Raw genomic sequence first — 27,609 nt, 5'->3', positions numbered from 1 at the left:
ATAACCATTCTATGTAAGCATTAAAGTCAAACACAGACATGTTAATTAAATGCACCTTGAACGAATTTTAAAAAAAGAACTGAAAACTGTTGCCAGTATAGGGAAGTTTGTCCAACTGTGCTAGGTCTGTCAGTACTTCAGTCCTCACACAGACTAATTTATTATACCTTTACGGGAGGATACTTGGGTTATTACAATGAAAGAAATTTAATGATAAACAATCTGCCATAAAACATACAAAATTCATGTAGACTGTAGATGGCAGATAATTACAGCATACTAAGAATAAGAAAAGAAGAGCAAGCTTCACATAGGACATATTCTAACCAAGGTAGTAGGGTCAAAGAATCAGAGATAAAATAAAACTATCTACTATGCCATACAACCTTAAAATTTTTACACTTCTAAAAGTGATTCTATGGAAAGATAACCTAAAAAATACTATGTTAAAACAACTGAGGAACAAAAATGTTTATTAAAGTTAAACAAGTTATTTAATTTCAAAATACCCATACATAATACAGGTACAAATGGCAAACAATGTATTGACAAAATAAGCAAGAATTAGGTAAATTTGCAAAAGTCTGTTTAATAATTAAAAGACTACAGAGAAGGGAATTGCTTGAATTACATAACAGCAGTATGGTCTTTTGCACTTTTTTAAAGTTTACTTCTGGATTAAAAAGCATTCTTCAGTGTAAAATCAATTTAAAATAATGACTTTGAATATGGGTATGTGCTTGAGATGATCTGGGGCCCTGTTCAACGATGTTTTCTCTAATGCTCAGTAATGACGGGATAGGCCTTAGTCCCTGAAACCCTCAACTGGTTTGAGAATTTTTTTCTTATGGCTTTAAAAACTCTATTTTAATCTTTGCAAATACAGTTCCACTGAACATTATTCAACCCCAATTGCAAATTAGGTTTATTAGCGAAATTTACAATATTTACAATTATTGTTTGCAATAAACAATTTAAATAGCTCAATACAAATAATATTACAAGTGTTTTCTCCACATTCCACACAAAATGCCACTTTTAATGACTACTGCAGTCTCAAAATTATTCAGCCCCTTCAGACATGCATTTTAATACTTAGTAGAGCACCCTTTTGCTGTTATGACCAGCTATAAATATGATGCATAGCCAGACACCAGCTTCTGACAGCGATCCCAAGAAACCGTAGACCATTCCTCATGGGCAATGGCCTAGTCTAGCTCACTAATATTCTTGGGTTTGAGTGCTGCAACTGCCTTCATCAAATCCCACCAGAGATTTTCTATGGAGTTCAAGTCAGGCAATTGTGACAGCCCAGTCTGAATTTAGATGCTATGATACTTAATTTAATTGCTTATGCTGTATTGTTCATGTAGAACTGCTTCAACTGACCTACAACTAATACCTATAATGTTGTATATCTTGCACATAATCACCCATTGATTTTCAAGACGACTCACTATGCATTGACAACATTTGATGCCAAAGGCCTCTCAGACCTTGGCTTATTTTTGAGTGGTGTCTGGCCACTCCATATACAGTGATCACTCGCTATATCGCGCTTCGCCTTTCGCGGCTTCACTCCATCGCGGACTTTATATGTAAGCATATTTAAATATATATCGCGGATTTTTTGCTGGTTCGCGGATTTCTGTGGACAATGGGTCTTTTAATTTCTGGTACATGCTTCCTCAGTTGGTTTGCCCAGTTGATTTCATACAAGGGACGCTATTGGCAGATGGCTGAGAAGCTACCCAACTTACTTTTCTGTCTCTCTTGCGCTGACTATCTGTGATCCTGACGTAGGGGGTGTGAGCAGGGGGGCTGTTCGCACACCTAGACGATACGGAAGCTCGTCTAAAAATGCTGAAAGATTATCTTCACGTTGCTATCTTTTGTGCAGCTGCTTCCTGAAACGACATGCAGCAAGGTGCTTCGCATACTTAAAAGCTCGAAGGGCACGTATTGATTTTTGATTGAAAAACAAACTCTGTCTGTCTCTCTCTCTTTGTCTGCTCCTGACGGAGGGGGTGTGAGCTGCCGCCTTCAACAGCTTTGTGCCGCAGTGCTTCGCATACTTAAAAGCAAACAGCCCTATTGATTTGTTTGCTTTTCTCTATCTATGTGACATTCTGTGCTCCTGACAAGCACTCCTTTGAAGAGGAAGATATGTTTGCATTCTTTTAACACTAGAATTACCAGAGCCTACAAAAAAACTCGTACATCCGGCCCACCTTAAATCGCTTCTTAAATCCGTTCACACCTCTCCGCCAGCAACCTTTGTCCTCTAAATGTGCTGATAAAAGACAAGCTGCCAGCAGCCGGCTATTCCATCCTCCCACCGACTTAGAACGTGAGCGAACTTTTCCCAGCTCATGCCTTGATTGTTTACCTGGGAGTGAAGTGGAGTTTTACAGTGGAAATGATAGATCGTTATTTGGAAGACACGCATGAAATGCGTGTTCCGTTTCTAAAGTAATCTGTGTAAACACATTGTTAAAACAGAAACTTTTTCATATTTTAGTAATAAATGTTACAAAATGTAGTAGGCATAAACTATAGAATATGTAAAGGCCAAGTTCCAAAGATCAAATAAACACTTTCACAAAAGCTTCAAGAATGATTCAACAGCTTCTGTTTTCGTAGGCTCTGGTAATTCTAGTGTTAATTGTGAGATGGAACTGTCATCTCTGTCTTGTCATGGAGCACAGTTTAAACTTTTGAAAAAGAGACAAATGTTTGTTTGCAGTGTTTGAATAACGTTCCTGTCTCTCTACAACCTCCTGTGTTTCTGCGCAAATCTGTGACCCAAGCATGACAATATAAAAATAACCATATAAACATATGGTTTCTACTTCGCGGATTTTCTTATTTCGCGGGTGGCTCTAGAATGCAACCCCCGCGATGGAGGAGGGATTACTGTAGTGTCATTTTAAAGAGAATTGTCCTGGTGCACCTTGACTACTGGGGAATAGGTTGGTATGTTATTCTCTGGCATTAGAAAGTAAATGATATCATGACACTTTATTTTGTGATTTTCAGCATCTAAGTTGATTAGATTCTTGTGACACTCCGTGTAGTGGGAAATAAAAACACCAGCCTACACTCTGGATGTCTAGTAAATGGGATCGAGCGTGACCAGGATGATAATGGAAGACAGGGAGAGACGGACACAAAAAGGGTTGGGTTTTTTGAAAAATAAAGTGAAATTTTTATTTACAGGTGCACTTAACAACAAAAAAAATAATAATGTCCTGCGGAACTTATAATTTAAACACAGTTCGATAACGCTAAGGACACACAAAAACAGTCAGCAAATAAATCCCAAAATAGTGGCTATAAATTTAGTAGTCATAGTGTTGAATTGCAGACCCAACAACAAAAATATTCAAAATACTAAATGTGTATATACAAAAATAAACAGTGCACCATTTAAAACCACAACCCACAATAAATACCTCCATCAAACAAAAATTACTATAGAGATATTTATATCTATATACAGGAATAAATATTTACAAAAAAAAAACAAAGCACAAGCCGCAATGATTGGTAATTTCAATAAATTGTTCTATCGAGTACCTTTCTCCTAGAGGGTCTAATCAGAAAAGCACCCCGCTCTGGGGCAATGAGTTCCTTTTATATTCGGCGCCCTTGTACCGACCAATTAAACTGTCCAACGTCATCCCTATAACCGCGCGATGACGAGAACTCGTCGGCGAGAAGTGGCGTCTCTTGCCCTGCAAAAAATGCTATAATAAATCGAGCAGCCGGCGCGCGCGCACATAGCTGTGCCGGCTTTTGAGACATCAACTGCGCTTCTGCTTTAAAGCAACGTAAGCACTTTCAATATTCACGTCCTTACCCTTGAGCTACTGCCCAAACAACTACTTACATGGGATCCCTTTTTCTCAACCTCGGTAAACTAACACTATGACGCTTCACCCTTTCTTTTACTCTTTTAGTATTATGGTGTCGCGGGAAGCACACGCAGGACTGGAGGACCGACAATGCCATCCCGGCCGGTAAATGGCAAGGCTGTCTCTCCAGTCTATCCGATACCTACCGCAACACTCTCCAAAAGGTGCTAATAAGGTCTGTGAAGATGTCTATCTGCAATAGTATAAGAAAGGAATAAGGCAAGTTTCCTTTCTTTGTACTTTAACTTTTTATAACAAACAAATGCTTCTCCACTGCAGAGGACACTTGACAAATTTTATTTAATTCTAGGTAATGCCAGTAAGGCACATTACCACAATTCTGAAACAACAAATGAATAAATAAATCATGTGTTTTAGACCAATAGGAGATCATCTTTGACCACATACAAAACTAGTAGAATACTGCTCAGTTTGGGCTCCACACTGTTTGATCAATGCTTATAATTCATATTGCAATTAAATTTTGCTGCCTTTAAGTTAAATATGGATACTGTATGGAAAAATTAATATCCACAAAAAATAAAAGGGCAGAATTAGGTGTATTTATATGCTGATGTGACTGAAATATGAAAATGTTTAAAAAATATTGCTGAGACTAATACTGCATAAATAAATAAAAATTTAACTAGTTTTTTTCCTTGAAAATAATGTGCGTTTGCCTCTTTTATTGTATTTGGAGAAAAGTCTTTCTTTTTAGAATATAACTGCATTTATTCTCCCTGTAAAGATAACACACCTTGTCCATCAAAATTTGAGTTTTAGTCATCATGACCGGCACCCAATCCAGGGTTTGTTCTTGCCTTCCATTCTATGTTTGCTACGATAGGCTCTAGCTTCCCTTTAACCTTGCCCTGGAATGGATGGGATAGTCTCACCAGGTTTGTTTTGGGGCAATATTAATCACCGATATGTTACTAGATCAGCCAGTCCTAAAACTTTTTCCTTTTTCTGTTTAAAAAACTTTTTACACTGAGCTTCTGCATAACCAGACACACAAAAGCCTTGTGTTCTACAATAAAGTATTAACTATAGACCACAGGTGTTACCTGTTTGTAATTTATTAACAAAATGAAATTCTGTAGGTTTATTGTTCAATGACCATAAAAATAATAATATAAACAAAGTTCTCTGAAAATACATGCCTTTTTAACTAGTAAAATACATAGAGAAAATATTTATCTGTAGTGCATACGGCATTAAGAAAATAAAATTTCATGATTACACACTCTCATATTGTTTATTTTCTTCCATAATGTAATTAGGCTTAATTTCAAAAAGAGTAGTTTTCACCACTTCCAAAAAAATATATATCCACCCATCCATTACCCAACCCGCTATATCCTAACTACAGAGTCACGGGGGTCTGCTGGAGCGAATCCCAGCCAACACAGGGCATAAGGCAGGAAACAAAACCCCGGGCAGGGCACCAGCCCACCGCAGGGCACACACGCACACACTACGGACAATTCAGAATCGCCAATGCACCTAACCTGCATGTTTTTGGACCGTGGGAGGAAACTCACGTTGACACAGGGAGAACATGCAAACTCCACACAGGGAGGCCCCAGGAAGTGAACCCGGGTCTCCTAACTGCAAGGCAGCAGTGCTACTCACTGCGCACTGTGCCACCCTATATATACAGTAATCCCTCGCTATATCGCGCTTCGCCTTTCGCGGCTTCACTCCATCGCGGATTTTATATGTAAGCATATTTAAATATATATCACGGATTTTTTGCTGGTTTTGCTGATTTCTGCGGACAATGGGTCTTTTAATTTCTGATACATGCTTCCTCAGTTGGTTTGCCCAGTTGATTTCATACAAGTGACGCTATTGGCAGATGGCTGAGAAGCTACCCGGCTTACTTTTCTGTCTCTCTTGCACTGACTTTCTCTGATCCTGACGTAGGGGGATTGAGCAGGGGGGCTGTTCGCACACCTAGACAATATGGACGCTCGTCTAAAAATGCTGAAAGATTATCTTCACGTTTCTATCTTTTGTGCAGCTGCTTCCTGAAATGACATGCTGCACGGTGCTTCGCATACTTAAAAGCTCGAAGGGCATGTATTGATTTTTGATTGAAAAACAAACTCTGTCTCACTTTGTCTGCTCCTGACGGAGGGGGTGTGAGCTGCCGCCTTCAACAGCTTTGTGCCGCGGTGCTTCGCATACTTAAAAGCAAACAGCCCTATTGATTTGTTTGCTTTTTTTCTCTATCTCTCTGACATCTGCTCCTGACTTGAAGAGGAAGATATGTTTGCATTCTTTTAATTGTGAGACGGAACTGTCATCTCTGTCTTGTCATGGAGCACAGTTTAAACTTTTGAAAAAGAGACAAATGTTTGTTTGCAGTGTTTGAATAACGTTCCTGTCTCTCTACAACCTCCTGTGTTTCTGCGCAAATCTGTGACCCAAGCATGACAATATAAAAATAACCATATAAACATATGGTTTCTACTTCGCGGATTTTCTTATTTCGCGGGTGGCTCTGGAACGCAACCCCCGCGATGGAGGAGGGATTACTGTATATATATATATATATATATATATATGTGTAAAATAAGTGAAAAGAATTAATTTCTCTGACTTTGTCTTCCAACCGTCCAACTTGAACTGACCCTCTAATGTACTCATTTCTAATCCTATCCATCCTCGTCACACCCAGTGCCAATCTTAGCATCTTTAACTCTGCTACCTCCAGCTCTGTCTCCTGCTTTCTGGTCAGTGCCACTGTCTCCAACCCATATAACATAGCTGGTCTCACTACCATCCTGCAGACCTTCCCTTTCACTCTTGCTGATACCCATCTGTCACAAATTACTCCTGACACTCTTATCTACCCATTCCACCTCTCTTCCACAATCCCCATTACTCTGTACTGTTGATCCCAAGTATTTAAACTCATCCACCTTCGCCAACTCTACTCCCTGCATCCTCACCATTCCACTGACCTCCCTCTCATTTACACACATGTATTCTGTCTTGTTCCTACTGACCTTCATTCCTCTCCTCTCTAGAGCATATCTCCACCTCCCCAGGGTCTCCTCAACCTGCTTCTTACTATCACTATAGATCACAATGTCATCAGCAAACATCATAGTCCACGGGGACTCCTGTCTAATCTCATCTGTCAACCTGTCCATCACCATTGCAAATAAGAAAGGGCTCAGAGCTGATCCCTGATGTAATCCCACCTCCAACTTGAATGCACCGTCACACTTCCCTCGTACATATCCTGTACAATGCTTACGTACTTCTCTGCCACTCCCGACTTCCTCATACAATACCACAGCTCCTCTCGAGGCACCCTGTCATATGCTTTCTCCAGATCCACAAAGACGCAATGCAACTCCTTCCGGCATTCTCTAAAATTCTCCATCAACATCCTCAGAGCAAACATTGTATCTGTGGTGCTCTTTCTTGGCATGAAACCATGCTGCTGCTCAATAATCATCACCTCACTTCTACTACTCTTTCCCATAACATCATGCTGTGGCTCATTAATTTTTTTCCCCTGTAGTTACTGCAGTCCTGCACATCCCCCTTATTCTTAAATATCGGCACCAGTACACTTCTCCACTCCTCAGACATCCTCTCACTTTCCAAGATTCCATTAAACAATCTGGTTAAAAACTCCACAGCCATCTCTCCTAAACACCTCCAGGTATGTCATTTGGACCAACGGCCTTTCCATTTTTCTTCCTCTTCATAGCTGTCCTTACTTCTTCCTTGCTAATCCATTGCACTTCCTGATTCACTATCACCACATCATCCAACCTCTTCTCTCTCTCATTCTCTTCATTCATCAGCCTCTCAAAGTACTCTTTCCATCTGTTCAACACACTCTCCTCGCTTGTGAGTATGTTTCCATCTTTATCCTTTATCACCCTAACCTGCTGCATATCTTTCCCAGCTCGGTCCCTCTGTCTAGCCAATCGGTACAGGTCCTTTTCTCCCTCCTTAGTGTCCAACCTCTCATACAACTCATCATACACCTTTTCTTTAGCCTTCGCCACCTCTCTCTTCACTATCCTGCTTCTTCTTTGCCATCCTCTTCCTCTGTATACTCTCCTGTATTTCCTCATTCCACCACTAGGTTTCCTTTTCCTCCTTCCTTTTTCCAAATGTCACGCCTAGCACCCTTCTTGCTGTCACCCTTACTAGATCTGCTGTAGTTTCCCAGCTGTCTGGTAACTCTTCACTGCCACCCAGTGCCTGTCTCACCTCCTCCCTAAACTCAACCTTGCAGTCTTCCTTTTTCAAATTCCACCATTTGATCCTTGGCTCTGCCCTCACTCTCTTCCTCTTCTTGATCTGCAAAGTCATCCTACAGACCACCATCCTATGCTGCTTAACTACAATTTCCCCTGCCAGCACTTTGCAGTTTTCAATCTTCTTCAGATCAACTCTTCTGCATAGGATGTAATCTACCTGTGTGCATTTTCCTCCACTCTTGTACATAACCCTATGTTCCTCCCTCTTCTTAAAATATGTATTCATCACTGCCATGTCCATCCTTTTGGCAAACTCCACTATCCTCTGACCTTCTTCATTCCCCTCCTTGACACCATACTTACCATCACGTCCTCGCCTCCTCTGTTCCCTTCACCAACATGCCCATTGAAATCCACTCCAATCACCACTTTCTGTCCCTTAGGTACACTGTTCATCACTTCATTCAACTCACTCCAAAAATCGTCTTTCTCACCCATTGCACACCCAACTTGTGGTGCATATGCACTAACAACATTCATCATAGAGGTGGGCGGGCGGTATGACCAAAATTCTATATCACGTTATTTTTCTAAATTCTGCCGGTTTCACGGTATTAGACGGTATTTTTTTCCCCATGCATGAGTGGATGTTAACCACATTTTCCACTGCAATTACTGCAGTAGACTGGCTAAGAATGACCTATTAGACTGTTATGAGAATTGTACATCATACAAAAAGACATTTTAATGTGCACACAAGTATTAATACAGGTTTGCATGGCCCCATAAAGTGATATTTTTCAAGGGGGTGGCACTAAAGAGAAGGAATCACATTGCATGACAGATGCAGTCAAAATATAGAACCTTTAATTGAACAAATTTTGCAAAAGCTTAAACTATGATTTTGACAACATATTTTCAACCATCCAAAGAGGCATTTAGACTTAGTAAAATATCCAGAGGTGTTTGTCAAAAGTTGGATTGCACTGAATACGTCTTAGAAAAGGAATAGTAAATATTTTTTGTAAACCAACTACACTTTCTGTTAATGTTAACAATCTCTGTCCACTGACATGTTTAAGTAACTTTTTAAACAATTTTACCATCATTAAACTGCATAATATTTAAACTAATAAATAACAACAATAAAATACATAATAGTATTACTGATAGCTGAGACAATTACTTCAAGGCTTCAAGCCCAGGTGCATTACACAGTATTCACCAAATTAAAATAAAACAAGTGCAACTTTGTGATGACATCTTACCAACTGTACCATCATTTAGGCAAACTGCATTAATATGGACCTTGCTTCAAGCTAAGCTATATACATAAATAATAAAAACTGCAACTTGCATTTATAATGCTGTTTGTGGTATAGCCCTATGGAAGCGCATTAGGGCCACTGTGAAGAGAAAAAATATGGACACGGAAGAAAAAAACAAACTATGCGTCGAGAATAAATTCGACATGTTGACTATGTCAAGATTAAAGTCGACATTTCCACTTTAATTATAAAATAAACTATGAGAATAAAGTAGAATGTTGTAAACTAAACTTCATCCTAAAATCAATGTTTAATTTACTAGATTTTCTCAAACCCCGTCACAAGTTAATGCAGCACATCAAATACTTTGTGGTAAGTGTTCCCCAACCCAGTCATTAATCACTACGCTTCTTAAACTGACTTCCTCCGCACTAACAGCAGGCGCCTGCAGCAATCACCGGACAGATAAACGTCTTTGTGAAATTAAAACTAGTTATTAACTTAGCCTACGGAGTGTTCAGAACTTTAAAAATATCTTCGTTATACATGTTTAATTATGCCATCCATTCAGAGTTGCGCCGATCTCTGAATGAGTCGCCAGCACATCGCAGGATCAATACAAGCAAAACATACACTAGCAAGTACAAAAACAAGTACAACTTGGCTTGCAGTGTTATCCAGTAGTATAGAAACAGTATTTACACATCTGACCTTTTAAAACCAAAGTATCTCCAGGAAACGGATGCGATTCCTTTTTTTTTCGGCAAAACTTCTTCTGTGTCATTATGTTTAACTTTATCGTCAGCTTCAGTTTCGGAATGCTCTCTGTCCATTTTCACCGCGCGGCATACCTATGCTACCGCCCACTATTTGGTGGTGTAGCAGTGAAAAAGAGCCCTAGTGCAACAAATCTGTGTTTAGTGGTGTAGCAGTGAAAAAGGTCCCCACTTGAACAGTTTCCCGCTGCGCCACGTTCCGAACGTCGTTTAGGCAATTTAAACCGGTGTTGCGGTATAAGAAAAATCCATAACATAAAAAAAATAAAAAACGGTTTTCGGTATAAACCGGTATACTGCCCAGCACTAATTCATCATTACACCTCCAATTTCCAGCTTCATAATCATTACTCTGCCTGACACTCTTTTCACCTCTAAAACACTCTTGACATACTTTTCCTTCAGAATAACTCCTACTCCATTTCTCCTCCCATCCACACCATGATAGAACAATTTGAATCCACCTCCGATCCACCTGGCCTTACTTCCCTTCCATTTAGTCTCTTGCACGCACAATATATCAACCTTCCTTCTCTACATCATATCTGCTTTTATGTTACTTTATAAAGTTATTTTACACAATGTTGAAAAATTAATAAGAAAGCTACATATTTTGGCAGCTGCTGCTTTAATTTTCAATGAAATGAAAAAAGCTCTCCAAGAGAAAACCTCAATGAAGAAGAAACAGTTTGCACTATCTAAAAAGGAGAAACCCTCATTTATAAAGGTTTGCTGCAGATGACTTAACTGAAAATAAATTAATACTTCCTATGTGTATAATACATATTTATCTATTTGACTTATGCCTTTATTCCAGCAACTTGAAACATCTGAGGTACAATTTGTTTCATTACTTTTGTTTTTTGCAGCACAGGCAGGTGAAGTGACTTCCTCAGGGTCACACAGTGGTGTCAGTACCACGATTTGAACTGACAAGCTCCGGGTTTGCTGAAATATTACTGAAGAAAGAAAAAAAACGAAAACAGGCAAATAGGGCTATGCATACAAATGTCCATCCATCCATTATCCAACCCGCTATATCCTAAATACAGGATCCAATCCCTGCCAACACAGGGCACAAGGCAGGAAACAAACCCCGGGCAAGGTGCCAGCCCACCGCAGGGCGCACACACCCACACACACCCACACACCACGGACAATTTAGAATCGCCAATGCACCTAACCTGCATGTCTTTGGACTGTGGGAGGAAACCGGAGTACCCGGAGGAAACCCAGACAGACATGGGGAGAACATTCAAACTCCACGCAGGGAAGCACTCCTAACTGGCACCTTTCACTGCGCCACCATGCCGCCCGCATACAAACTTAAAAGGTTTAAATAAAACAGAAATATATATACCTTTATTTTTACTTCCTTAACTTGTGGAGGGTGTATCCTGTAGCAAAGCCCTAAGTTTATTCATGAAAGCCCCTTTCAGTCAAAAAGCCTTAAAAACAGGTGTAAAGCTAAACTTGCAGCACCGCTATTCAATTACACTTGCCTAACGCCACTCCTAAGGGGAGATACTGTGGGATCTGGGCATCCGTCAAAGCACCAATCACAGGCCCGATTAGAAAGCGGGAAGCTGTGATTTGTCGTCTCCCTCCCATGTAACAATCACAGCCCGTGTTACAACGCACTATGTATGTATGTATATATGTATATATGAAGAGTATGGATGGATGGATGGATGTATATGTGTGTGTTTATGTATGTGTGTATATATTGATATGTATATATATATATATATATTTATATATGTTGATATGTGTATATATATTATATATATATATATATATATATATATTGATATGTGTGTATATATATATATATATATATATATATATATAATATACACACATATCAATATATATATATATATATATATATATATATATATATATATATATATATATATATGTATATGTTGATATGTGTATATATATATATATATATATGTGTGTGTGTGTGTGTGTATATATGTGGATATGTATATACTGTGTGTGTGTATATATATATATATATATATATATATATATATATATATATATATATATATATATATATATATATATATATATATATATATGTGTATATGTAGATATGTGTATATATGTATATATATGTTTACATAACTTCTTTAACACACTAGTTCTCCGCTGCGAAGCGCGGGTATTTTGCTATATATATATATATATATATATATATATATATGTCAATGTATGTATGTCTATATTTTATATATATATATATATATATATATATATATATATATATATATATATATATATATATATATATATATATATATATGTGCATATACATATATATGTGTATATATATTTAGATATGTATATATTTATATGTATATATATATATATATATATATATATATGTACATATGTATATATATATATGTAGATGTGTAAATTTGTATATGTATATGTGGATGTGTATATGTATGTATATATATGTATATGTAGATATATGTTTACATAACCTCTTTAACACACTACTTCTCCGCTGCGAAGCGCGGGTATTTTGCTAGTATATATATATATATATATATATATATGACAGCAAAACTCATAACAATGACAACACAATTGCATTGACAATCATGTTATGTTATTTTTAAAATGTTTCCTTTTCTTTTTCATAACCTCTTTAACACTCTACTTCTCCGCTGCGAAGCGCGGGTATTTTGCTAGTCAAGTATAAATCTAAGGATTCTAAATGTGCAGAGAGTTGGAATATCATACATTTAATGCGTTCTGTCTGGAGGTTGCTGCTGTCAGGTTGGGAGGAAGCCCCAGATAAAAAAGGCTGCACAAAAGATGGTATGCGAGACTTTTAAAATGTATCGTGTCATTATGAACGGGAATATGCGACACTTGAATATAAAAGCACCACGAATATATCTGTATGTCGGCATTTTGCTTCACCACATCAAACGGCATTTTGCTTCACCACATCGAATTATTCATCAAACATCGAAGCGCGCACATCGATCCCATAGGATCCTTAAAGTGGCTTTCTGTCACATGTAGATAGTAAACAGATACTCCGACGTCACAGTCCAACTTTTATCACATTGCACCCCCCGACTTTTTGCTGGTACTGTAACTCGCACGTGCATCGCGTTAATTTCTGAGAACCTGCTCAGAGGATGTGTCAAATGAATACTGGGAACGCGTGGCAGCCATGATACATGTGCGTACACGTTTTGAGCGTGAAACATAAACGAGCACAAAGAGCTACCCTATAATATGTATGTTCACCAAGAGTCATATGGGTTTCCCACAGCAGGATATTTTATATGGCAATTCCAAAGTAGTACTTATGGAGTACAGAAGGGAAATAATGAGGCACACAAAGGAGGAAAAAAAAAAAACATTTTGCTTGCCTATGGAAATGAGAAGTGTTTCTCTTTTTCGAAACCTGTATGCTACTCTCTCCTGTTATACTTACAAAACTCTAAATAGAGTATGTTTACATGCACACAACAAAACCAGGATAAGGTGAGCAACGAAAAAAAAATTTTTTAATCATCATCATCATCAACTGCCATGAATCTGAAAATAAGCATTGAACCAGTGTCTTCAAAAACAATGTGGGGAATGTTACTCTTAATCGTAATCTAATTACATGACTCATTATTTACAAAAAAGTAGGTAAGTGATGTTATTTAGTTACTTATTATAAAATGTAATGGGGTGCAAACACTGTTAGTTTTGCTGCTTTTTAAAAATTTTGTATGGAAAACTGAACATTTGACTGGTCAGAATGATATTAAATCCTAAGCCAATATATGAACTTTCAAGAAGCTAACCAGAAACACAGCTAACCATAAATTTCCTTGTGATTTCTAAATACTTTTAATGCTCCATGTGTCCAACTTTTTTTCATCCCAAACCTGAACCCTGTAGATTTATAGTACAAACACTGGCCGATTTTGCACCGATCACACTGTTTCAACATTATCTATAGCAAATAGTTGGATTCTGTTGCCAGATTACATAAAGCACACTCTTTTCTGTTTGGCTGTGTGATTGAGCTTGCTTCTTACCTTACAGCTAGTGCTGTTGGGGGTAACACCACATTTTTTACTTTAATAAAATAAGTTATTTTAGGTTACTTGTTACTTTAAAAAGTAAACGGACTATGTAATGCACTTAACTTTTAACATTATACCCCTAACACTGCTGCAGAGTTTGTGCTGCTGAGCTTAGCTCTGTATGTTCAGCTCATCAACAAAAATTCAGTGGTTTCCAAAATATCGAGACAGATTATTTTAACCAAGAAAAGGCATAATGCAATTGAAGATGTGAGTTCCAAAATCTGCTAATTACACCTTTTGGTAAAATTTAGTGAATACGTGATTGTGACTTTTCATGTAGTTGGTCATGTGCCGAAAATATGTTTGAGCTTCAAAACCTGATAATTGCAACAGTGTAGTGCTATAGTTTTAGGAATTTAGTTTCAAAATCTGCTTACGGACCCAGATTTTCCTACTTATCTCCAAAATTTATCTTTTGTATTGATTTTGGAACTGAGCTCTTCAATTGTCCTTGCATTGCACCAAGAAGTTTAACTTTGTGGATGCTTCCACCATTTTCTACCCGTGGCTGCTGGATGCTTGTGCAAAGCCAAAACATACTAACAGAGAATAACAAATACAGACAGACTTAGCTGTAACCTGGTTAAGGATGGCCACATAACCAGGTTAACTCACACAGAAATGTACATGTGTTAACCCAGTTCCTCAAAAATCAATATCATGGTTTCTCTAACCATAATAAAGGTATGCATGGCATTTTTGAAACCGGGTTTCTATGAAAAAACAGATTATTAAAGTGTATATAAACATACTCACTGCCTTCAGAGCTAGCTTTTATAGTGTCAAACATTTTAATATGTTTTGCATATCCACTCATTGGCTGAAATTTAAATGTAAATCAATCAAATTGCATTACAGTAAAGTTAAAGGAACATCTGGCAATCACTACGTAAACAAAAAAGCTACTAGAACATTTAGATCAGTCATACCTCTTCACTGAAGTCTACTACATCACCAACTTTCAGCTCAAGTTCATCCTCATGCTGTGCACTATAATCAAAGGTAACTCTGTATTGCCGTTTTTTTGATCCTACAAAACAAGTTAAAATTAAATAAAGTTGTGAATAAAATAATGACTCTCTTTACTTTGGGAAGTGTAAAATTAACCAAGTACAGTGGAACCTCGAGATACGATCACCTCTGTATACGAGAAATTCAAAATACGAGGAAAGTATGAGCGAAAAATTCAGATCTAAATACGAGCATTGGCTCACGTAACGAGCCACGTGCCAGGCTGTGGGTATAGCTTGCGGCTTAGCGAGGGGGCGTGGTAGCTGTAGCGAGCCGCAGGGCGATCTGCGGTGTCTGCGTTTCTCACCTAAGTGTACAGGTGGGAAACTGCCCACATCCATGATTTGTCCGGTGGCTGATGGGCTGGGCAGGGTTGCCACCCGTCCTTTAAAATACGGAATCGTCCAGTATTTGAGAATGAAATTGCGCGTCCCGTTTTGAATCAATACGTATGCGTCCCTTATTTTTTTGTATTAAAAGTGGTAACCCTAGCAGCTGCCATGTCTTCCCCACATATATAGAGAAGCGCGAGCCGGTTAAGGGGGAGAAGAAGTAAAAGAAAAGAGAGGAGAGGAGAGAGAACGGAGGTTGCAGGAGGAGGCAGGAATCCGCAGCAGTAGGAAGTCGGTGCGAGAGAGCGAGCGAGTACAGGCTCGCGTGTAGCTGAACAGGCGAGCCAAACAGCTGAAGCAGGACGGTGTAGAGAAGGTCAGCTGCATTAAGTGTCTCGCCTGTTGCAGAGCCCGCATGGGAGAAGCAGGTGAGACGCTAACAGAGAAGAAGCACCGGGGATTGTCATCTGTTTTTTGAAGACTGCTTCCTGTTGACGTTTTAACCTCGTGTTAAAGGATTGTTATTCTTATGTACTTTAAACCTCCACTTCACAACTGTTTTAAGGATTATTTATTTAAAGATTTATTGAATGCTCTACTGCACTTTGGACACCTGTTTTGATTCTTTTAATAATCAGTTATATTATTTACCAGTGTTATTTATTAAAGGTAGACTACAGTATATATAATTTATCAGTGTTATTTGTTAGGAAAAATGATTTTTATGTTAATATATTTGGGATGCGGAACGGATTAACTGGATTTCCATTATTTTCAATGGGGACGTTTGTTCTAGATACGAGAAATTCGCTATACAAGCTCAGTGCTGGAACAAATTAAACTCGTATCTAGAGGTTCCACTGTATAATGAACTTTCTCAAATGACAAAGACAGTATTGTAAGAATAGAGTATTCAGAATAGTGTTTAGGCTTGGTTTTCACAAAGTAACATCCATTAATTAGTCAATTCTTTCAAACTTTGTGTGCTGCTGAAATATCGATGAACATGCATATACACAAAAACATTACAAAAAAAAAAAAAAAAAGTTTTATCAGGAAGGACTAAAAAAGTAAATTATTCAAAAAAACATTCTTAAAATACTTTCCCCTATACTATGCATGGAGAAACTAAAAGAACTACAAATATGAAAAAAGAAAATATTTTCTTACTTCTTTTGACATTTTTGGGGTTTGATTGTGCCAGAAATCCTCCACTTGGCAATCCAATAGTGCTCATTCGTTGCACAAGGCTAGCCACATTTCCTGCTCCTTCTCTCTTAGTTGGTTGAGGTTCTTCTTTTGGCTCTGTATTTTTTTTAATTTCCTGTAAAAAGAAACACCATAAAAAGGCAAGTAAAATTAAAAATGTTGAAAGCTTTAAGAGATTCCCTTATAGGCTTCATGTACAGTACCTATGTATTGCAGAAAAAGAATAAAATAAGATAAGTGGAATTTGGTGAAAACTTCATCAGCTAATTAAAACATTTGTGTTTGTTTTAGCTGTAGTAGTTGTTGGACTGAAACAGTGGGCAATAATTTTAGGCACTTTCCATCTTCTATAATGTATATGTAAACAATGCCCTCCTAGAAATATTATACTAGCAAACTCAGGTTAATATTATCACACCACTCACGTGTAGTAAACTATACTGTCAGTGTAAAATTAAAAAATTGACTTTTTCATTTTAACTCCTAACCATTTAGCAGATCCTTCTCAACATTACAATATTACAGGAAGTCAGAGAAAACAAGTAAATTATAGTGATCAACCCAGAAACAATATCAGTTTGGCACAGAGCACACTTATGTACCAGTGTTTCTCCCACCCCCCCCGAAAAGAAAATTTAGTGGCAGGCCACCACTGCAAAATTTTCTTTCCATACCGATACTACAAATGTGTATGAATAATAAAAATTCATAATCATTTCCCATACTGTACTTAACACATTTCTAAATTAATGTAATTAAAACTGCACATGTGCGGATGGCCAGCTGGTTTCTATGCAAATTATTGTTTTCCTTCGTGGTTACCAATAAGTAGCAGTTAAATGATGCTTGTACTGGTGTTCCATACACATTTTGATTTCTATGGTTTAGCTGCTTAGTGCCAAAGGCAATGGTGGCTAAATAAACTAACACAAGTCTCTTAAATTATTTTATACAGAAAGATCAAGACAACAAAGCATTCAGAGATATCATATGCAAAGAATGGTAGTTTAATTCAAGTAATCCATTAGCACATATGAAGAAAGCTATTTTTATTTTACTGATTTGTTAGAGGTTTTTAATAGCCACACTTTAAAGGTAGCACATGCTGCTTACTTTGGGTGTTTCAGCAATTTATATAAAATCAATTTAATACTATACACTATTTAAAAATATCTATTAGATATCGTCTTGTGCACTGTATGATTACATGGTCACCATCCTGATAACTAGATTTCCACAAGCTTCTCCTGTACTGATTAACAAGTCATGATATTTATTCACTGTAGTGCAGTCATTCAAACCAAATGATTTGTTCAGCGAAATATCATGAATCTCTTCTGGACAATGAGGTTAATTACTGAAGTACCTACACAAAAACTTCATACCCAACAAATCATGTTGTATTTTCCAAACAAGACTTAACGATTATAGGTCTGTGGCTGTGAAGGCAGTAACAGGGTAATCTAATGACAAAAACACGATATCCAATTTAAATATCGTGCATATACTTTCTGCAAGTGCTGTCAGAATTTTTTTTTTTTTTTTTTTTAAACTTTTGTTGACTTGTTAAAAGGCATTTAAATTACCTCATAGCTTCATGTTCAGATAGCAACATAACCAAATATTTCTCAGGTGTACATTTTCACACACGCTGTTAAAATAGTACAGTTGTAGTTTCTGAAGTTATAGATGGCATATTTTACATTCAACATCAGATTTACAGCATAAAGATGCATTTTTTTAATCATAATCCTGCTGCATCTTTGTTTCATTATTTCTCCTTAAAACCGTTCTGAATCAGTCATCAAACCAGAAGGGATGTATTTATTATACATGACACGTTTGTAACAAGAAAGAAAAAAAAAGACACAGCAACATATTACAAGAGTATTTTACTATACTTGTAGCATAGCTTACTTTGCCTCAGTTTCTCATAGTATTATGGGAAGGCATCTTTCCAGTTTATCTTATATGCTATGTTACATGTTTTCTGTTTGTAAGTATTAATATATTAGCAAAAAATCCACACATTGCACATATTGAACATACACATGAAAACAAACATGTGGATTATGCAACACTAATTATGCTAGAATTTTTTTTTCCTTTTACCAATGGATATTTTTCACATTGTTTGCAGTTGGGCAGAACTGGTCACCATTGCATCATGAACAGTTTTCTCTCCCTTTCTGCATGAAAACACGAGATTAAAACATTTTCTCTGCCACCACTAAAAACTACATGGACTAAATAACATATAAAAAAAATACAATTTTTGGGTGGAGTATTCATTTCAAAAACTGGCTTCAGGATGAACACCTTGCTGGTTGCTTGCTTAATATCCATTATCAGCTCACTTTTAAAAGAAGGTGAGGCCCTAGAAATGTTGTAGAAATCAAAGATTTTTCTTGATTTGCTAAATTAATTTTGTTTACATTTATTAAACTAGCCGTGTTCAAAAGAGAATGGGAGTCAGTTATAATGCCGCCGGTTAATTGGGTATATCAAATGTACTATGTAACCGGCCAGGATTATTTATTTACTTACTTACAATGGGCTAATATTATTGGTAGGTGGTGTAATGCAGTTGGGTTGTGTTGGTGTTGCCGGTGTTCCCAGAAGGAGGTGTTTCATATCGCAGGGCACCATGGATATCATCGAGAGGAGTTGCACTGCACAGCTCAATGGCAACTCTGGTCTGTGCCAGGTACTGAGAAGGATGGCTGCAAGGGTTCTGAGGGCAGATAAAGAGGCGTTTGTTAGAGGAATCTGTGAGCAAGTGACACACCATCTATGGTCTAGTGACCCATGTCCTGCTTACAGAGGAACTGAAGCATTACACACATCCAAATCTGCTCCTCGGAGAATCACAGTCAGGGCGGCTGATGGAACGGTCCTTACAGATGACACTGCAGTTGTGACCCGCTGGGCTGGCTACTTTGAGCAGTTGTTCAAAGCTGACCCTCCAGCTAGGACGCTGGATATCTCTGGGTCCACGGTTCTTGAGGCTGATCCTCCAATTAGCTGTGAACTACCCAAACTCACTGAGATTGCACAGGTGGTCAACCAGCTGAGGGGAGGAAAGGCTGCAGGGATCTGTGGTATCCGGGGTGAACTTCTCCAGGCTGGTGGTAAGGCTGTCCTCCTGGCATTGCAAGCGATCTTTGCTCCCATTTGGGAGACTGGCATCATTCCAACTGACTGGAAAACGAGACATGTTTTCTCTATCTGGAAAGGGAAGGGTGAATGCCTAGACTGCAGCAACTACAGGGGGATAACACTGTTCTCGGTGCCGGGTAAGGTCATCTTGCTAGGGTCATCCTCAATAGGATCTGTGATCACTTGCTCACCTACCAGCGACCAGAACAGTCTGGATTTACGCCTAAGAAGTCCACCATTGACTGCATCCTGGCACTAAGGGTTCTCATGGAGCACAAACACGAATATTGGCAGAGTTTCTTTGCAGCCTTTGTCGATTTTCACAAAGCATTCTTCTCAGTTGATCGAGCTGCCTTGTGGGACATCCTGAGGGTTCGTGGGATCCCCTCGAGGTTGCTGGATATCATGGCCGGCCTGTACACTGGTACTACGAGTGCTGTGCAGAGTGGAGGCAGAACCTCTGTGTTTTTCCCAGTTGATTCTGGGGTTCGTCAAGGGTGTGTTTTTGCTCCTGCTCTGTTCAATGCTTGTATGGACTGGGTGTTGGGCAAGGCCGTGGGGTCCAGCGGCTGTGGGACATCTCTTGGTGAAGAAAGATTCACGTATCTTGACTTTGCTGACGATTCTGTGAGTCAATGGAGGCTCTGATTGGGGCACTCGAGAGGCTGAGTAAGGAGTCTGACTGTCTGGGCTTGTGAGTGTCCTGGATAAAAACCAAGATCCAGGCCTTTAATGACCTCTTGGGCACAGCCATCAGTAGTATGTCTGCCTGTAGAGAGAGTGTCTACTGTGTCGAGAGGTTTACTTACCTTGGCAGTGACATTCATGTCTCTGGTGACTCTTCCTATGAAGTTAGTAGTCGGACTGGGAGAGCATGGGGGTTCATAACGTCGCTGGAAAGGGATGTGTGGCGCTCCTGATATCTATGCAAAAGGACGAAGGTCTAAGTCTTTAGAATCCTGGTGCTTCCTGTCTTGCTATATGGTTGCGAGACATGGACGTTATCCAGTGACCTGAGACGAAGACTGGACTCTTTTGGTACTGTGTCTCTCCGGAAAATCCTTGGGTACAGTTGGTTTGACTTTGTGTCGAATGAGGTTGCTCATGGAGTCCCGAATGAGGCACATTACCTGCATTGTGAGGGAGCGTCAATTACGGCACTACAGCCATGTGGCGCATTTCCCCGAGGGTAATCCAGCTCGTAAGATCCTCATTGTTAGGGACCAGAGTGGCTGGACCAGGCCAAGGGGTTACCCACATAACACCTGGCTGCGGCAAATAGAGGGTCATTTCCGGAGGGTGGGATTGGACCGTATGTCTGCCTGGGGGTTGCCAACCGGGATCCTGAGTTGTTCTGTCATGTAGTGGGTGCGGCAATGCACTGTACCAGTGCATGCACCACAACTTGACTTGATTTGTGTTTAGTGTGATTCTGAATACATAAGCCAAATTGTGAGTTTAGTTAATTAATTGAAAACCATAGTTTTTAAGAAAAGAGAGAATGTGTATGTTCATTGCACAACTAGAACCAGTGCTTGTGTTTTATTTCTATTTATTACTATTTACTTTCAATTAAGGCTAAAACGATTAGTCAACGTAATCGACGATGTCGACCACAAAAAATCGTCGACACGGATTTTTTATTGTCAACACGTCATAAACAGAACCTTCAATAGAGGCTCCAATCACAAAAGAACCACATTGGTTTTTGTAACTGCAATGCACTACATGAACGTCTGGGGGCAGTATCGTTTGTTATTGTTTGTCAAGACTGCACACAGTCCTACCAACGAATGTAGAGGAAAATAAACGTGGTTACAATGGCAAGTCGCATAGAGGAGGGGGAAGGAGATGGAAAAAAATTGAGACAACTACTTTCTAAAGTGTGGGAGCACATCACCGAAAAAGAAAAAAAGTTGAATGCAGATTATGCAAAGCGGAGCTTTCTTTTCATGACAGCGCCACCGCGATGCATGAGTATCTGAAACGCAAGCATCCTGGAGCTGTGATGCTGCCGTCTCTTGAGAGGTAAGTTTTAGCGAGTAAAGTTAGTGTCACGTGTTACCATTGATGTTTGTACTATAATGTGTATATCAAGGTTTCGACAATGATAGTTAACCCTTAAACCGACACATATTTGGGGGTTAATGCAACCCTGGACGCCAAATACTTTTTAGCTGCACTTTTTAAGTAAACGTCACAATTCACAAAGAAAATGTGAAATTTTAATGGAACACGTATTTTTTTTCATGCAAAGAGCATCACAATTACTGCAACACTGATCATTTTGCACACTGCAAATGAACTGTAAAAACTATAAAAAAAAACTACTGCAACAATCTATTATTATATGTTCAAGGTGCAACTGAAGTCATTGGTGAAATTCAGTAAATCATCGCCACCGAATATACGTGCTGGCAAATTGCACTGAGAAACAACTTTACCTGGTTCCGGCGGTTTAAGGGTTAAGTGAATATAATTTCAGTTATGTTTGCTAACGTGTTTGGAGCTATAGTAAACGAGTGAATAGGAGTAGCTGAGCCGTCACAGTTTTTTTTTCTTGTTGGTCAGTTATTTTTTTATTTTGGCATAATATAGTACATGATGTGATAAACTACAACACTTTTCCTTCAGAGTGTGATGATTAAAACATCTTTTTCTGTCTACAAAATCATTCTTGTGGAATCCTTCTACCTCTACTCCATCTGAGTGTCTCTTCTCAGCAGCTGGGAACATTGTCTCAAAGAAGAGAGCCAGCCTCACACCAGAGCATGTCGAAATGGTCATGTTCCTGCACTGCAATCAGGAATACATGAACTGAATCTTTTATAAACTGTACATTATTGTTTTATTTTATTTGAATTGAAGCTTTATTTAATCTTTTGGACTTTAAGACACACCAGTGGCCATTTTTGGTTAAGTTAAACACACTCTTTTTTGTTTAAAGATTATGTGCACTTTAGTTTATATTGTTTAATGTATTTCTTTTTTATTGTGATGATCACAATAATATAAAACATTCAATTATTTTCAAATTCATATGTTTCACTGGTTATTTTAATTTGATTATTATTAACTTTAATCGTGTTAATGCAGAGACATCAGGGTGACATTCACAGGTGGACAGACATGAACAGATGAGGTAAGACATGCATTGGAGCCCAGAACAGGATGTGCAACCACAGGCCGCAGGCATAAAAAGAGTCAGGCATGAAATAATCGTGACTAATCAACTAATCGAAAACAAATTGAACGATTAGTCGACTACCAAAATAATAATTAGTTGCAGCTCTACTTTCAATGTATTATTATACAGATGTTGTAAAGGTATTTTTCACCATTTCTCTAACAAACAAAAAAAATGATAAGAGTTTTTTATTTCTTCAACTAGACATTCCTAATTCTTGAGGTGTAATGATAAATATGGATTACCATTTTCATTTTGTAGTACTTGTTTGTTACAAAAACTGCTGTATGACACACAGTAACAAATAATAAACACAGTATAAATCTTATAAAAAGCTGCAAAACTATCAGAGGATCATAATCTGTTTATCAAGAAGACACAAGACTAACATGCTTAAAAGGGTTTATAAGTAAAAAAAAACATTTTGCTGTTCAACTAACAAGCCTGTTGGTTACTAAGCAGCAATTTCATATTTGTTGCTACACTTAAAACAAGTTTGTTGTCCAAATTAATATGGTGTCCATTTTACATAAAGGACAAAATAAAAACAAAAAGTTCTATCTATTTAAAATGAAAACGTCTGAATTAATTAACACTAGAATCCCTGAAGCCCACGAAAATATTTATAATGCTGGGCCACCTTAAATTCCCTCGCACCTCGTCAGCAGCATCTTTGTTTTCCATATGTGTCAATCAGCCTGCTATCCCATCCTCAACCGATGCAGTTGAAGTCAACAAAATTCTCAGAGCTGAAGTCTTAAGGTTTCTGGAATTGTATAGGGTAAATAATATATCATTATTTGGAATACACACATTTGGCAGCAGTACTTACTTCTCCACCAGCCAAGCGGATGGGATTATTTTGTATTGATTGATAGTTGGGCTTCAGTTTTTACACATTGCCAGTAACATGTAAATTGAGCAATTTCTTTTTCTTCAGTTATACTCTTGAATAAAAGCACACTTGTTGTGTTATACCTTTAGTGAAAGTGTTTATTTGATATTTGGATATTTCTTGCCCCGCATTTACTCTGTCATTCTATATTTATATAGATCGTTGTAGACACAGAACACATATGAAATGTATGTATTTCAAATCATGGTATTTCATTACCTATATAAATCCTACTTTAACACAGAATTCAGCTGTGAGGATTGCAGCAGGGCAATGCCTTCATCTGACTGAATGGGGGGGGGGGGGGGTGTAGCAGGCTACGTTCTGATAAACCACACATTTGCAAAACAAACGTCGGCTATTAGCACAGTACTAAGGAGCTACAAGTTTCTTGGCATATGTCAGGAAAATGAAAGGCAGTCAGGGACAACGAAAAAATTCGCAAGGTTCAGAAATTGTAGTGTTAAAGTAAGTCTCGTTGAAGTTTCTCTAACTGCACAGGGATGACTTCTCTGGTTCCTTTTTCTCAAGTTTATTACTTCACTTTCTTTAATGTGAAGGCTAATATTCCAAACATGTCTCGTTTTCTTGTAATGTAAGCCTTGACATGTTGTTCTTTGTTAAAACTATAGGAAGTTCCCTGCAAAAAAAAAAAAAAAAAAAAGGTGTGCTGGCACATCTATCGTAATATCTTGTATAAAGGAGTACTGCAACCAATTAACCTTAAAGCACAGAACAGCAGAGCCTGAAGAGATTGTTTTTTTGTTATCAACCAATTTACCGAACACCAATTGAATTTTTGTTAATGAAATTCAGCCTATTAAGACCAGCAGCATTGATCAGACCATCCCTAAATGTAACTAATTGTATCTCAAATGTTGTAAGTCACCTTGGATAATAGCATCAGTCAACAGGTCACTGGCGCTGCTTACTCTTGAACATAAACAATTGTCCACTAGTAAAAGTGTTCCAACAATAAATCAATTCCTGCACCTTCCCGGTGACATGGCTTTTATTGATGGACATTGCAAAACAAAACTTTGCAGGAAAGGACATGCTTTGGAATTGAAACAGGTAATCAGCTATGTTCCCTTTAGGTTGAGGCTGCCTCGCAGCACTTGCTGCCTTGATGCTGTTATCCCACTGCTCACTCCCCTTCCCACACAGCTTTTATCTTGCATTTCACACTTTGACAATGCAAACACTACTCACCAAACTCCACGGGTCAACAAGGCTGTCATTTATATTTTGGTACTTTAAAGTTCTTGATACCCATACAAAATCACCCCTCCCCAACACACCCCCTTTTTCGTGTCTTGTATATGCGTTGGTGATTCAAGGTGCTTGATTAACCACTCAACCCAATCCCCAATTTGTGTAAGAGTACTGCATAATGCTCAATGCTGTAAGGGGATCCACTCATTTATTGCTTGTATAAAAGAGTGCTTTGAGTGCTTGGTAATTCATGCCAGAAGGAGAACAGGGAGGAATGGATAACCAAGATGACATCCAAAATTCATCTAAGAGTGCAGGTAGTCAAAAGCAAAAAACAGGGCTTGCTAACCACTGAGCTTTGCATGTTCACCAAATGTGCCATACTTTCTTTTTAACTCCAGACAAGGAGTTTTAGTGGTACCCCAGCACACCAAATAAAAAGCCAGTCAGCATTTTGAAGATTCCCCTGGAGAAGTTGCACCTGTGTATCTTATTTGACAGGTCATCACAGTATCAGACTACTGCAACCACGTCTAGACACACAACAATGTGTTGCATTGTAATAAATAACAACAATAGTAATTCTTTACATGTTTCTAGTGCTTTTCTTACTACTCAAATTGCTCCCCATTCTAGGAGTATCCAGGGCGTGAATCTATGGTCTCCTTCTTGCTCAATAGCAGCGCTACAAATGCACCACCTGCATGGGTTATGGGTTAAATGCTGCTATCATTACCCTTAATAGTGTGGGAATTTATGAAGAAATTCCTGAAAGCTCACAAAAGGTGTTTTTCTCTGGGTTTTTTCTGCGTGTTTTGTGCAGAAGCAAGTTGTTTGGCTTCATTTCTATCTTTGACGAATGGCTTTTTGGTTGCAACTCTTTCATGAAAATCACTTCTGCGTGCCAAAGATAAGCTTGATGTATTTCTAATTTGCTGTCCTTAGTTTCTGCAGCCAAGCAATAGGTTTTCCAGTCCCCAAATTTGGCCATTCATTTTTGCTTTTGCGGAAGAGCTAGAACAGCACATCTGAAAACACAAATCTGCCATAAAATTTCTGATTAAGGGAGACCTTTATGATTCAGGATGACCCCTTTAAATCTCCTGTTGCTATGACCACTTTTTCTAGGGTATAAGTTTTGAGTGTTAAACTGCCACATCTACCACATCTTCATTTTTTTAGCATGGTTTTACTCCCTCTATATAACAGTTAATCACTTCAGTTCAACCTACACATGATGTGATTGATCATTACAAACCTCTCTGTCATACTTCGTTAATCAAGGACAGGGCTATATGCCTTCAAATATCTAATTTTTTTTAACTAGAAAGTGGCATATTACTATGTTATCTTCCTTTTTTAAAGACATTCAATACCTTCCTGTTTCAAATTTTGAAAAAGAAAGGTTTGGAAATCCAATATTCACTCCCTTAAATTAACACATAATCTGGAAGACATAAAACAACCATCTGTAACAAATATTTCTGTGAACTTCCTGAAGCGCCCAGACTTATTAAGCACAGTATTTTAATTATTATCAATCGCAAATTATCTGAATCACCCTATTAAAAGGGCAGTCTGTTTCCAAATATTACAATATTACAAGTAAACAAAGTTTGTTATACCGTTATTTTTAAACAATAATTTATCTTTTAAGTGCTCTCACATGAAAAAATAGATAGAATAGCTTTAAAAACATCTTATCATCTTACATGAATGAGCTTGTGAATTTACCTAACGTTGATGTGCATTTTTTAGATAAAGATTACAAAAAAAGCCAGAGTTAACATACTGATGAAATTCCTTTCAAATGCATCCAGTAATATTTATTTCACACTCTAATTTCCAATCAACAGGTCTTCCCTTCTGCATAATTAGTAATTGACAATTGCTTTTTCAATGACCAAGTAGCAGTTGTGCATTTCATTAATCAAAACCGATTTTCAACATTAAAACACTAACACAAACAAAACTCTCCTAATCAAATAATCAGCACATACAAATTGCTGGGGACACCAAATGTCACTAATGCTGTAACATTTTAATTTCAGGGCAACTTTTTACAAGAAATATAGTCCTTAAGCAATGAGCACATGAAATAATGCTGCATGTCTGGCAATTATTATAATTTTAAAACCTTTCTATAGCTGAATTGTGCAACATGTTTGTTTTTGTTCTACCACAAAACACACTCATTTATCCATAATGAAATTTTCAAAACTTTTCTTCAAAATTATTTAAAGTGATTCAATTTCAATATTACAATTCCTAACAGTTTAGTTTG

At 37.9% G+C, this 27,609-nt stretch overlaps 1 protein-coding gene across 2 annotated transcripts in view; it reads right to left on the bottom strand.

Moving 5' to 3' along the window:
* The window catches only part of cd2ap (CD2-associated protein), a 277,447-nt gene that overhangs the window by 180,704 nt on the left and 69,134 nt on the right, over nucleotides 1–27,609 (bottom strand). For both annotated transcript variants that reach the window (XM_028796811.2, XM_028796810.2), the window contains exons 3-4: nucleotides 16,831–16,984; nucleotides 15,247–15,347 (exon numbers count right to left, since the gene is read on the bottom strand). In XM_028796811.2, the coding sequence (XP_028652644.1) occupies nucleotides 15,247–15,347; nucleotides 16,831–16,984 (255 nt within the window). The remainder of the gene's footprint in view (nucleotides 1–15,246; nucleotides 15,348–16,830; nucleotides 16,985–27,609) is intronic.

Source organism: Erpetoichthys calabaricus, chromosome 3 (assembly GCF_900747795.2).
Source record: "Erpetoichthys calabaricus chromosome 3, fErpCal1.3, whole genome shotgun sequence".
NCBI lineage: Eukaryota > Metazoa > Chordata > Cladistia > Polypteriformes > Polypteridae > Erpetoichthys > Erpetoichthys calabaricus.
The sequence above is the reverse complement of the archived record's forward strand: the minus strand, read 5'-3'. Positions and strand labels throughout refer to the sequence as shown.